Consider the following 13,983-nt stretch of genomic DNA (forward strand, 5'->3'; position numbering starts at 1 on the left):
CTTCATCTCCCCTGTGTAAACTGGTCCTTTAATAAGGGGCTTACCCTCATTCATACATGCAGGACTGACCCTTTTGACTTATTCGTCGATACAAAAAAATTTCCAAAGAAAACTACTTTTAAAAGAAAGGTTTACAGACAGTGGATTGGAGCACAAACAGTTCCGTAAAAATATCAAACTATACACCACAATCTAATAATCCTAGTATTAACACCTTCTCGAGGGCAATACTTGATAAAATGCAAGAATCTATTAAGCATCATAGTAACAATGTGTTCAACAACTTCTCGAAAGAGGAATGGACAGCATTAAAAAAGCTCTCAAGTGACAGTGATTATACGTGAAGCTGATAAAGGAGGAGCCGTGGTTCTTTTAAACTATAACGATTATAAGAATTACATTTTATCACAGCTTAATGATATAAGCACCTATAGAAAATTGCCATATGACCCCACGACCAGCTTCAAACAACAGATCGATCTGTATCTACTAGTGGCCTACGAACAAGGCGCTTTGGACAAAGGCACCTTTACTTTCCTGACAGTTACTTATCCTAGGACTCCGGTATTCTATACACTACAGAAAATACATAAACAACTACACAATCCCCCTTGGAGACCCATAGTTTTGGTTATTGGGTCATTACAACAGCCTATAGTCACTTTTGTGGATGCTTTCCTACAACCCCTGGTTATACACATGCCCTCTTTTTTAAGGGATTCTGCTACACTATTGGAATTACTTGCACCCATGGAGGGAATAGGAGAAGAAGTTTTGCTTGTGACCCTAGACGTCACCAGTTTGTATACGGTGATCCCTCATCGTGAGGGTTTACAGGCCATCGCACAACAATTGGCAAAATATCCATATGTGGGTCCACCCTCTGATGTCCTATTATACCTCTTGGAATTTTGTCTAACAACAAATTATTTTAGGTTTGAACAACAATTCTATCTACAGTTAACGGGGACAGCGATGGGGTCCAATGTGGCCCCATCTTATGCCAACTTATTCATGTCCTGTTTCGAAGAATTCAAAACAAAACTCTTCAAGGTGGATCATATTATGTTTTTCAAGAGGTACATTAATGATCTCTTCCTCATCTGGACGGGGACCATACATGAATTACAATCTTGGTTCACTCTATTGAATTCTACAAACTCAGCACTTAAATTTAAGATGCAATATGACCAATTTTGTGATTGATTTTTTGAATGTTTGGCTATATAAAAGTGGGGGAAGGCTACAGTCTACTCTGTTCCGAAAAGAAACAGATTGAAATGCACTCTTACACTATGCGTGCTGCCATCCCCCGGCCCTCAAAAAAGCATTACCGAAATCGCAACTCCTAAGGGTCCTAAGAAGCAACACAGAGGATACTAACAGAGATGCACAACTCTCAGAAATGGAAGACCGGTTCCAGTCACAAAATTATCCTAAAAAACTCCTTAACAAGCAACGTGTGAAACTTACTGAGAACTCACGGATCACCAGATCTACTGATGCTGACAGAATGACGTTTATTGACAAAAAAGCATTAGCAGCAACACTGCATAAACATTGGGACATTATTAACACCGACCAATCTCTTCCCTTATTGAATACGGCACCTCCTCGGATAGGATACAAAAGGGCTAGATCCCTTCGAGAAATATTGGTCAAGACTGGCCCTGTACACTGCTATAAGAAGACCACTTGGCTAGACACCAAAAAACCTGGAGTATTTCGCTGTCTGGGCTGCACCACATGTGGAGGCCTCATTACTGGTTCTTCCTTCACCATCCATATAGGAGAAAGAGTTACAAATGCCGACATTGTTTGACATGCACTACGACACACATTGTGTATTTATTGCATTGTCTGTGTGGCTTATTTTATGTCGGAAAGACTTCTGATGATTTACGTACACGAATGGCGAACCATTGTTCAGCCATTCAGACGGCTATCAGCAAAGGATCCTCTGAGCAACCGGTGGCCCAACATTTTCAAGAACTACAACATAAAGTGACTGACTTGAAGTATACGATCATCAATCATATTCCTCCAATGAGTAGAGGGGGCGATTGCAACAAATTATTACTTCAGAGAGAGGCAAAATGGACTTTTAATCTGGAGACTCTGATTCCAAAGGGACTTAACACCCACCTTGATTGGCAAGCTTTTTTATAACTAGCCCCTGGACAACTTTGAGATCCATGATCTATAATTCCTATTGAGAGCCACAGTCCTTTAGGTTTATTTTTATTATTATTTTTTTTATTTATTTTTTATTATTTTTTTATTTTTACTTTTTACTTTTTCTTTCTTTTCATCTTTTCTTTTTTCACCTTCTTTATGGGTGTCTATTTTCTGGTTTTGCTCATTTTATTTTTTCTCTTGTTCTTGGCTGTCTATTTTCTTTTCCCTTATTTGTTTGTTGTGCCGTTTTGGTTTGTCCTCCCCCTTTTTTCTGTATTATTCTCATTACTATTCATTTTTATTTATTTAGTATTTTCTATTTATCCTTGTTTGTTTTTTCAATGCTCTATTTTTTCTCATATAGCTTCTCTCTTTGGTCTTTATGGTTCATTTACCTGAAGGTCATATATGGGCCAGTTCTAATATTGTTTTTGTTTTGCCTTGTTGTTTATGTCGGTTGCCATGGCGACTCCTGTGCGATTTTCTATATATTACGTTTCTACAACTGTTTCTACATCCTATGCTTCCAACAGTGGTTGTTGCATACGTTGGATATTTGTTCTTTGATAGTATGATATTCTGATGGAGTCCAGCTTGAGTCACATTTTGTTATTTCCTCCTAAAGTACTGTGGAGTGGTTGTTATGAGAACCTGTGTTCGGGTTTCTCAACACTGGATACGGCTCTCACTGGACACTATACTTTATGTATCAGTATTTTTTTAACTTTGCTATTTGGCCTTATGTATCAGGCCTTTCCGTTACTCAAACTGATCTTCAGTTTCACGCCGGTTGGTTGCTATGACAACCACTATACACAGATCGGATATAATACATGCTATCACATATTTTCATATTACACATACTCTATCAGACAATAGGGCTGATCTATTTTTTGTTGTTCATATTGTATTACGAAAAAGCTTTTGTTTTTTATTTTTCACTTGTTTTATTCTTATGCAGACACACGCTGCCCGGGATGATGACGCCAGTGTTGGGGCGTGTCTACCTGGGAGAACATGTTGTCGAGCGGATCTCACTTAGGGTTATAAGTTCGGTGGTGGGTAAGTTACTTTGTACACTTTATGTCTGAGGACGGATCGTATTGATTCGAAAATGTTCATAATAAAGTGAACATTTATGGATGGAATTCCTTTGGAGTGCGCTTTCTTGGCTTCGTTCTATACCTGTTTTTGCTGCACCCAGGGTTGTTGTACACGGATATCAGGAGTGCACACTGTCTAAATATCTATCTATATATATAAACCAACAGAGAGAGTTGCAATATCATGACACAAATTGTGAGGGGATACCCTATATGGCTTATATTTGGATATGCCTTTGGGCTTGAGTGCTAGTGCATGTGCAAAGTGGGGTCAAAAAGGTTTGACTGGAAATTATGCACTTTGAAAGCACTTCTGTCTCCCCTTATATGAAAGACATAATTTTCCAAGAATTATTATAGATATAGGGAGATATATGAGTTTTGTAGTAAACAAATCCCTGCTATCTGGATGTTTGTATGTAGATATCTCACAGTTAAAGTTGTAAAAGAAGTTATACATAGAATTGTCACAAAAGTAACAAATATGTTTCTAAATAGATTTATGTGCAACACCGTACACATCCACAAAATATTCAGAACTGATGAAATAAATATATATATATCAGTTTTAAACTTCTGTGATATTGCTGTTAGATACTAATAATGTTATCTGGCATCTCAAAATGAATTAATGTTTGAATTTCTGTGGAAGTTTGAATTGAGATGTGTGCTTGAACTTTTTGTTAAGTTGGTTATCAGGTCACAATGTATTACAGCTATTGTTGTGGGGAATGTTTCACCCTCTGTTAAAGTGTTACGTTATAAAAGTCTGCACACTATCAGGAGCTTATTAAATAAATAGATTACTTAGTGATTGCTCCGATGTTACTCTTGAGTATTTTCTATGTAATTATTTAGTATTTGTAAATGCCTGCATATAAGTGAAAAGCGATAAGTATTCTAATTATTTTTCGGTCAAAGTACTGAGATATAGATATAAGGCAGTTCCATACATATGTTGCCTTATGCGGTCGCCATTACAAAATTAAGTACACCAATATTATAGTGATTACATTAGGCTGTGTGGTAACGTCGACAACTATCTAAATCCACCGAGTGCTTATATTAAGTTATATTGTAATCAACATAGGCATCAGATCTCTTTGCTAACATTAAAAAGTTAAAGTATACTGGGCATTTTAACTACCCTCCCTTAACATGTTTCGCTGTGTCAGTTACGGCTTTTTCAAAAGGTGACGTGCACCGTCGTCCGTGGGTGTTTGTAGAGTAAGCCCCACCCCTTCTTCAATCCTCAACCAATCAGAGGCATCCTGGATTCTATGGACACACGCGTTACGGTGATGTCATTGGGTTAAACGGAGGACCAATTGGTAGTCAGTATTGCTGTGATTCAGTTCTTAATTCATAACATCAGATGGATTGGAAGAAGATGAAACACAGAATGTATAGTTTTTACTTATATTAGGTGTACAATCCTATTGGTGGGTGATTCTCATTGTTATGATACCATTCTTTATTTTGCACTATCCTTTTAACATTTCCAGTGTTTTTCTGGGTAATTTGGATGAACTTATCAGAAAGGAAGTCATTTTCAAGATAAAGAATAGTGTGGATGCGAATGTATATCTTACACACTTTGGATGTTTGGCACATAAGTATATATGCTAGTGATGATATGTTTAACTATAATCTAAATAAACTACTATTCAAATAATGTATTTAACACTGAAGATAAGTGTTGTTTATCATCAGATTTATACCAGTCTAATGATATACCCTGCACACTTTAGATGTTTAGCAAATACGTGTGTATGCTGGTGACGGTATATGTGGTTATAATCTACATAGGTTATGATAGATCATATATAGAAGTTTAAGGCAATGTATGATAAAAAGAGGTTATAATCCAAAGTATTATCTAATAATATCCTTGATTTTAGGTAATTAATAATATACACAAATACAGTCTTAACATGGTCAAATGAAATATGTGTTGGTGAATAAAACACATAAGTTATACCAAGTGTACAAAATAAAATGATACTTTGAGTGTTGTTGGGTGATAATTAAAATTTGTAATAAGAGTGGAGATAAAAAGGATGATGGGAAAATTATTACTAAGTATAATCAAATTAATGTGTTTAATTGCGTAATTAAATAAGTGCACTGACATTAAGCAGTGAAAAATAAGAGGTATGTGGAGTGGTGACATTCTTGTCGTGATGAATATTTGGAGAACAAAATAAATAGTGAAAATGAAAATGTGAGTGTGAATAGGACAACCAGTGAAATTAAATAAACAGATGTGAGATATCATGATTGTAAGGTGATTTCCCTTTAGACGATTCAATAGATTAGACTAGAGGCACTACATTTAGCAAATTATAAATATACAATAATAATGCTAAAATGTAATTTGTGTGATTATGATGTACATTAAACATTAATTTCCTCACAGATTGTTTTAATAGGATTATATATGTCAGACAGAAAAGTGGCTATTTAATGAATGTAGATTATACATTATCTGTGATATGTTTAGTGCCTTAATTGTTCTCGTATGAACATAGAATAATTATTCTGTTTGTTTAGACCTTTAGGGTGTACACTGTCCATTAAGTATATCCATCTTGTCTCAGTTTTGAATAAAGCGTTCTTAAGGTCGCTGCCTCTTAATCCCAAATGATACTTTTTGTACACCATAACATTTTAATTCTGATGTTTTGAATTGGTGATGTCGAAAAAATTTTGAAGCTATGGATGTAATTTTTTTGTCTTTGGAAAGATCTTTAGGAGCGTTACAAATATTTCAAAGGTGTTTCATGATTCTGGTATGTAGTTTCCTCGTTGTCATACCAATATAGGTATGTGGACATTTACATTGGAGGGCATAAATGACCCTGGTGGTATTACAACTGATGTAGGTTTTACAAAAGGTTGTAACAAACATCAATCTGTTTTCTTCCATTTTCGTACGGTCATTAATTTTATTAATCAAATCCTCTTGTGTGAGGTCCCGTATCTCTTGTATGGTTGTGTTAACCATTCGTGCTTTATACCCTCTCTGGAGGAATTTTTCTTGCATCTCTGTGAGCTGGGAGACCCCTGTATTTCTGTCAGAGTTATTACGGATGGTTCGAATCATCTGAGATTTAACAATCCCTTTAAGCAGTGAGGGAGGAGGGCAACTATCGGCACAGAGTATAGAATGTTTGTGCAAAGAAAAGCAGTCACCTGGTTTTATCCTTGGCATAATCTGATAAAAAGAGGCAGTTTATTGGAGCAGATTGAGATTTTAAAATGTATGCCTATAGGAGATACATTTAGGTGATTTTTGTTATTCTTGTGTGTAAATGTAAATATTTGAATTCGGAAATGTAGCCTTACAGGGAGACTGAATAGAATGAATAATCCAGTATCACTAGGAATTGTATGTGCAAACTTGCGTGTAAGGGATGCGTAGTTATGTTTTATTTTCTTATCTTTAATTTGAGAGTTGCTATGGCAACAGCACATATGGGTTACTAATAGATAAAGTTGTAAAGGATTGGTTCTCTTAAATAATAGTTGTTTCAGTGATACATATATAAATATCATTGCAATACATGAGTGTACCCTGCACAGTGAATGCAACACTAAGTTTGACACATACCAATATTTGTTTAAAGTGGTAACCATGACTACCTAAAAGGACGATACAAATATCGATCATAATCATATTGAGATCCACCATTATGTATGTTATATTTATACACAATTACACCTGTTATTGATGTGAGTTAAAACATATTCACTTGGTAGTTCGATGTTTATAAGTTATTTATTTTATTTCACCTAATGAATCCCGGACCGGACGTTGCACACTGTCACTTCCGGTCCCACGATCTGTTGGAACACACACAGAGTGTTTGGCGCCAGAGGTACAGGAGGGGGTGTGTATGTCACTTATCTTTATGCTTTATATGCTGTGCTTTCACAAGTGTTGTTGTTCTGATGAAGGGGATGCAAACTTCCCCGAAACATTAAAATAAATTTTGGCTTTTGAGACCCAAATATTCCTGTGAGTGCACTTCTTTTGATTACATATTGGATACATATCTGCACCCCGGAAGTTGTCTCTAGTTGGGTGGATCAGCTGTTTGGACGGTATATATATATGTATATATATATATATATATATATATATATATATATATATATATATATACACACACACACACACATACATTGCAGCTTCTGAGATGGACACGGTTAGTGAGGCAATCAGGAGCGACATGCCCTTTATCTGGAGGTTCAAACACAATGTTTACATGCCCTAATTCATAACATTAATTTTATTACTCTAACACGTCCCTATAATTTTATTAATAGATGCACACATTCTATGCAATTAGCCAGAAGCAGTAATGTAGAATAGTGACACTTGCTTTATTACTCAGCACAAGAGAGTTGATATTTTTTAATAGAAGTTGTCAGCCCTTCCAAACAAGGGATCTCTATGTGGTGTGAAAAAAACACTGGTTATTTTAGTTGTAATAGGCAGGAATACATAATAAATCTTCATTTTTCATAGACATTAAAGGGACAGTCTACACCAGTATTGTTTTTGTTTTAAAAGATAGATAATCCCTTTTTTACCCATTCCCCAGTTTTGCATAACCAACACAGTTATATTTATATATTTTTTACCTCTGTGATTATCTTGTATCTGAGCCTCTGCAAACTGCCCCTTTTTTCAGTTCTTCAGACTTGCAGTTTAGCCAATCAGTGATAGCTCCCAGGTAACTTCACGTGCATGATCACAGTGTTATCTATATGAAATTCATGAACACCCTCTAGTGGTGAAAAACTGTTAAAATGCATTCTTAAGAGGCGACCTTCAAGGTCTAAGAAATTAGCATATGAACCTCCTAGGTTAAGCTTTCAACTAAGAATACCAAGAGAACAAAGCAAAATTGGTGATAAAAGTAAATTGGAAAATTGTTTAAAATTACATGCCCTATCTGAATCAGGAAAGTTTATTTTGGATTAGACTGTCCCTTTAACATTGGTGTACACATAGTTATATAAGTTCATGAAGCTAATTTGCTAAGGTACTGAAAGTTAATACACTGTGGGCTAGATTTATCATTTGCTGAAAGTCCTGATTGGTTGCGGGCTCGCTCATTTATGAAGCAGCAGTTTAAACCTCTACTTTATAAATCCTCTGCACCAACTGGGGTGATTGACAAGCCCTTCTCTCACAGAATTGGTTGCGCAAGGGTGGGGGGTGGTTAGCATTGCACAATGGTAAATATGAGGAACAAATGCACCATATAATTTACGAGAAATGCGGAACCTGTGCGTTTACAAAATTGATGTTATTGTGAACTTCCTTGTGCTCATGCGTGAATAGAGGCAGTCCATCACAATTGGATCAGGATGATTGATAGCCACCACACTTTAGGTGGCAGTGAGGTTAAATAGCAGCAGTCTTAAAGGGACAGTCTAGTCAGATAGGTGATAGGGCATGTCATTTTAAACAATTTTCTAATTTACATCTATCTGAATAATGAAAGTTTGTTTTTGACTAGACTGTCCCTTTAATCTGGGTAGGCTCATATGCTAATTTCTTAGCCATTGAACTGCCTCTTATCTCAGTGCATTTTGAAAGTTTTTCAGTTAGACACTGTTAGTTCATGTGTGTCATATAGATAACATTGTGCTCACTCACGTGGAGTTATTTAAGAGTCAGCACTGATTGGCTAAAATGCAAGTCTGTCAAAAGAACTGAGGTAAGGGGGCTGTCTACAAAGGTTTAGTTACAAGGTAATCACAGAGTTAAAACGTGTATTAATATAACAGTGTTGGCTGTGCAAAACTGGGGAATGGGTAATAAAGGGATTGTTAATATTTTTAAACAATACAAATTCTAGAGTAGACTGTCCTTTTAAGACCACAGCTACTTAAATAGTGTTAAGCTGGGGCTCCAAAGATACATTGAGAGATTAACAAATGGGCAGCTAGATTACGAGTTTTTCGTTTTGAGCTGTGCGGTGCTAACGGGCAGTTTTGTCTCACCGCTCACTTACATGCAGCGCTGGTATTACGAGTTTTCAGAAACCGTCCAAACCCTAACCTAAAAATAAAACCCACCCAATACACCCTTAAAAAAAACCTAACACCCTGAAGAACGACTTACCGGGAGACGTCTTCATCCAAGCCGGGCCTAAGTCCTCAAAGAAGCCGGGAGAAGTGGTCCTCCAGATGGGCAGAAGTCTTCATCCAAGCCGGGCAGAAGTGGTCTTCCAGACAGGCAGAAGTCTTCATCCAGACGGCATCTTCTATCTTCATCCATCCGGCACGGAGCGGGTCCATCTTCAAGACATCCGACATGGAGCATCCTCTTCATCCGACGACTAAAGCTGAATGAAGGTACCTTTAAGTGACATCATCCAAGATGGCGTCCCTTAGATTCCAATTGGCTGATAGAATTCTATCAGCCAATCGGAATTAAGGTAGAAAAAAAATCTACAAATAGACAGCCGATAGAATGCGAGCTCAATCCTATTGGCTGATTGGATCAGCCAATAGGAATGAACTTCAATCCTATTGGCTGATTGCATCAGCCAATAGGATTTTTTTCTACCTTAATTCCGATTGGCTGATAGAATTCTATCAGCCAATCGGAATCTAAGGGACGCCATCTTGGATGACATCACTTAAAGGTACCTTCATTCAGCTTTAGATTTATTTAAATTATATTTAAGTTAGGGGGTGTTAGGGTTAGACTTAGGTTTAGGGGTTAATAACTTTAATATAGTGGTGACGACGTTGGGGGCGGCAGATTAGGTGTTAATAAATGTAGGTAGGTGGTGGTGATGTTAGGGGTGGCAGATTAGGGGTTAATAATATTTAACGGTTTGCGAGGCGGGAGTGCAGCGGTTTAGGGGTTATTATGTTTATTATAGTGGTGGCGACTTAGGGGTTAATAAATATAATGTAGGTGTCGGCGATGTTGGGGGCAGCAAATTAGGGGTTCATAAATATAATGTAGGTGGCGGCGGTGTCCGGAGCGACAGATTAGGGGTTAAATTTTTTATTATAGTGTTTGCAATGCGGGAGGGCCTCGGTTTAGGGGTTAATAGGTAGTTTATGGGTGTTAGTGTACTTTTTAGCACTTTAGTCTTGAGTTTTATGTTACGGCGTTGTGGAGGTAGAGGGTGTACGGCTCACTTTTTGGCCTCCCAGGACAGACTCGTAATATCAGCGCTATGGAAGTCCCATAGAAAAAAAGACTTTACGAAGTTTACATAAGTCGTTTTGCGGTAAGGCCAAAGAATTGTGCGGTATACCTAAACCTTCAAGACTCGTAATACCAGCGGGTGTAAAAAAGCAGCGTTAGGACCTCTTAACGCTGCTTTTTTACCTTAACGCACAACTCGTAATCTAGCCGGGGGTTCATAGTAGCAATAGTGAGGCTTATGTATTTGAGGCGATAATGGAGTCTAAATCAGGGATTGAGAAATAAAAGGGTCCAGTGGCACCTATTTAATGTTCCTTAAAGGGACACTGTACTCCAAAATAATAGTAAGAAATAAATAAATCTCTCATGAATGCCCCTGGCAGACTAACCTTCCTTATGCATCGTTTCATAACTGCTTCACCTCTGTTAGAGTACCCTGTGTTTATCCTTACTGTGTGTATACTCTCTTCATAACCTATTGATACACACATGTTGGCGCCTCTGCTTTGGATTATCTTTTAGTCCCTTAAATGACTTTCCTTAGCCTAAACAATAACATTTCAGAAATAAATGACATAAGAAGGGTGCAAAATAATGAAGGTATATTGCAAAGTTGTTTTACTACGCATACATTGGCGTTCAAAAGTTTGGGGTCACTTAGAAATTTCCTTATTTTCCATGAAAACATAAATTAAACGAGTTTGAGTAGGAAATAGTCATTGACAAGGTTAGAAATAATGAATTTTAAGTGAAATAATAATTGTCTCCTTTAAACTTTGCTTTCGGCAAAGAATCCTCCATGTGCAGCAATTACAGCCTTGCAGACCTCGGCCATTCTAGTTGTTAATTTGTTGAGGTAATCTCAAGAAATTTCACCCCATGCTTCCGGAAGCACCTCCCAAAAGTTGGATTGGTGGGCACTTCTTATGTACAATATGGTCAAGCTACTCCCACAACAGCTCAATAGGTTTGAAATCTGGCGACTGTGCTGGCCACTCCATTAAAGGGACATTCTAGACAAAATTTAAATGCAGATAGATGAATTACATCTTTGAATAGAAACATATTTGCAATATACATGTATTGCCAAAAATGCTTCTAGTAAAAGTTACCACTGTTTTCATGTTAGCATTGTTCTATGCATATGAAGCAAAGCTAGATATTCTCAGTGCACCAGCATTTTAAATACTGCAGCTGCTGAGAGCACCAGTGGGGCTTGTATCATGTAAGTAATTAACAAACCGAGTCATTACCAGATGGTACAAGCACCTTAGACTCGCTGAGCAAGTGCTGTGTTTATAATGCTTGTGCACGGTCCATACTTGAATACACTTTTGAAATGGCTATAACTTTTATTAGAAGCATTTTTGCGAATACATGTATATTACAAAAATGCTTCTATTCAAAACTGAAATGCACCAATGTGGATTCCAATTTTGTCTGGAATGTCCTTTAAAAGACAGAATATCAGCTGACTGCTTCTTCCCTAAATAGTTCTTGCATAGTTTGGAGCTGTGCTTTGGGTCATTGTCCTGTTTTAGGAGGAAATGGGCACCAATCAAGCACTGTCCACAGGGTATGGCAGGGCGTACAACATGAAGTGATAGTCTTCCTTCTTCCCTTTACCCTGTATAAATCTCACACTTTACCACCACCAAAGCACCCCCAGACCATCAGACTGCCTCCACCATGGTTGACAGATGGCGTCAAGCACTCCACCAGCATCTTTTAATTTGGTCTGCAACTCACAAATGTTCTTTGTGATTTGAACACCTCAAATTTAGAATTAGCTGTCCTTAACATTTTCTCCCCCCCCCAATCTTCCTCTGTCTAGTGTGTTCTACCCATCTTAATCTTTTCTTGTCACCTCTTCACCAAGCCTTTCTGTGCCACAGCATCCTTGGTAAATTCAGGGGCTCCAGCCACCCGAGGCCCAGCGCTCTGAGCGGACCGTTCCACCTGTAAACAAATAGCTGTGCTAGCATACAGAACAGTGCTGCGTTTAGTGAGTCGGCCGTGGCACAGAAAGGTTAAGTTTAGCACACCTTTTTTATAAAGTGATGAGAAAGTCCTATTTTTATTGATGGTGAATCCTAATGTTTCAAAAACACTAGGATTAACCATCACTTTAAATTGATCACTTTCTAATGAGGATGCACTCTAATTTACTTTTTAATCTAGCCGTGCCATTCTAATACCCCACTTCAAAACATTGGTTACTATGCTGTTCCAATCGAAGGTTACTCAAAAAGTGTATGATCTTGACAATTGCACTAACTGAATATCTAGCTATGTAATTTTTCTAGTCAATTGCCAAGAATGTAACTTACAGCAGTGATTTTTAACCTTTTTTTGCCGTGGCACACTTTTTTACATTAAAAAATCCTGTGGCACACCACCATCCCAAAATTTAAAAAAAATCACACATTGTAGCCTAATACAGCATATATACACACTGTATGTATTGTGCTGTTATGCCATACCTCCTACAAACTACCCCTGCACTGGGAGTAAAAAACAAGCAAAGTTTAAAAAATATGTCACACTGTTGTCAGTCTGCCGTGGCACACCTGAGGATCTCTCACGGCACACTGGTTGAAAAACACTGACTTACAGTATGTGGGTATGACCTCAAGAGAGGCGAGGGTGTGCATTAGGGAACACCTTAATGATGTTTCCACCAATAATCCAAGCTTGGCTTTGACAGCCCATTTTATCATGCAACATGACAGCCAAGTGGGTAATTTTGGTTGGTTAATGACAACCCATTAGAGGTGGGGAGCTGGTTGCCCTTCTCTCACATAGAGGCGTGTTTTGGATTTTTTAAAAACTAGAATTCCACTTGGATTTAATTTTGAAGCAGCGATTATAAATGTATGGTGTTGAATGCCCCCAATTTATGTATACATTTTAATCATTTTTATTTTTCTCCCCTCTGGGGCCATATCCCACATACTCAATATATCCCCTTGGTCAGGAAATGTTTATTAAACATGTTTCCCTCGGGAAAATTATTATTAGTGGATTATATGATAGATCAAACATGTAATTTACTATATGAGGAACCAAGAAATATACGTCATAACAAGTTATTATATTAGCATGTGTACTGAGGATCATTTTGTCAGTTCTGGTTTATTTCCAGACATTTAGGTGTGATCTAGTATTTATCATTCTTGTCAATTGTATAACCTTATATGGTTTTCTTACTGCACTGCCTTAATTTATAAGCTGGAGGAGTTCCTCCTCCAGTAACATTACTTGTGAATTAATCATATATATAACTGTGTTAATGAAGTTAAATCACATACTAAAGGCAAGAGCCTTAAAGGGACATGAAACCCAAAAATTCTCTTTCATGATTTAGAAAGAGCATGCAATTATAAACAACTTTCTAATTTACTTCTATTATCTATTTTGCTTCATACTCTTGATATTCTTTGCTGAAAAGCATATCTAGATATGCTTAGTAGCTGCACATAGATGCCTCCTGTGATTGGGTCACTGTGGGCATTG

The 13,983-nt window shown here is 37.3% G+C and overlaps 1 protein-coding gene across 1 annotated transcript in view; it reads right to left on the minus strand.

The window, feature by feature from the left end:
* The window catches only part of EXOSC1 (exosome component 1), a 70,928-nt gene extending 69,806 nt beyond the window's left edge, over positions 1–1,122 (minus strand). Inside the window, exon 1 of the mRNA XM_053692974.1 lies at positions 1,084–1,122. Coding sequence (XP_053548949.1) covers positions 1,084–1,122 — 39 coding nt within the window. The remainder of the gene's footprint in view (positions 1–1,083) is intronic.
* Positions 1,123–13,983: the final 12,861 nt, after the last annotated feature.

Source organism: Bombina bombina, chromosome 9, assembly GCF_027579735.1.
Source record: "Bombina bombina isolate aBomBom1 chromosome 9, aBomBom1.pri, whole genome shotgun sequence".
Lineage (NCBI taxonomy): Eukaryota > Metazoa > Chordata > Amphibia > Anura > Bombinatoridae > Bombina > Bombina bombina.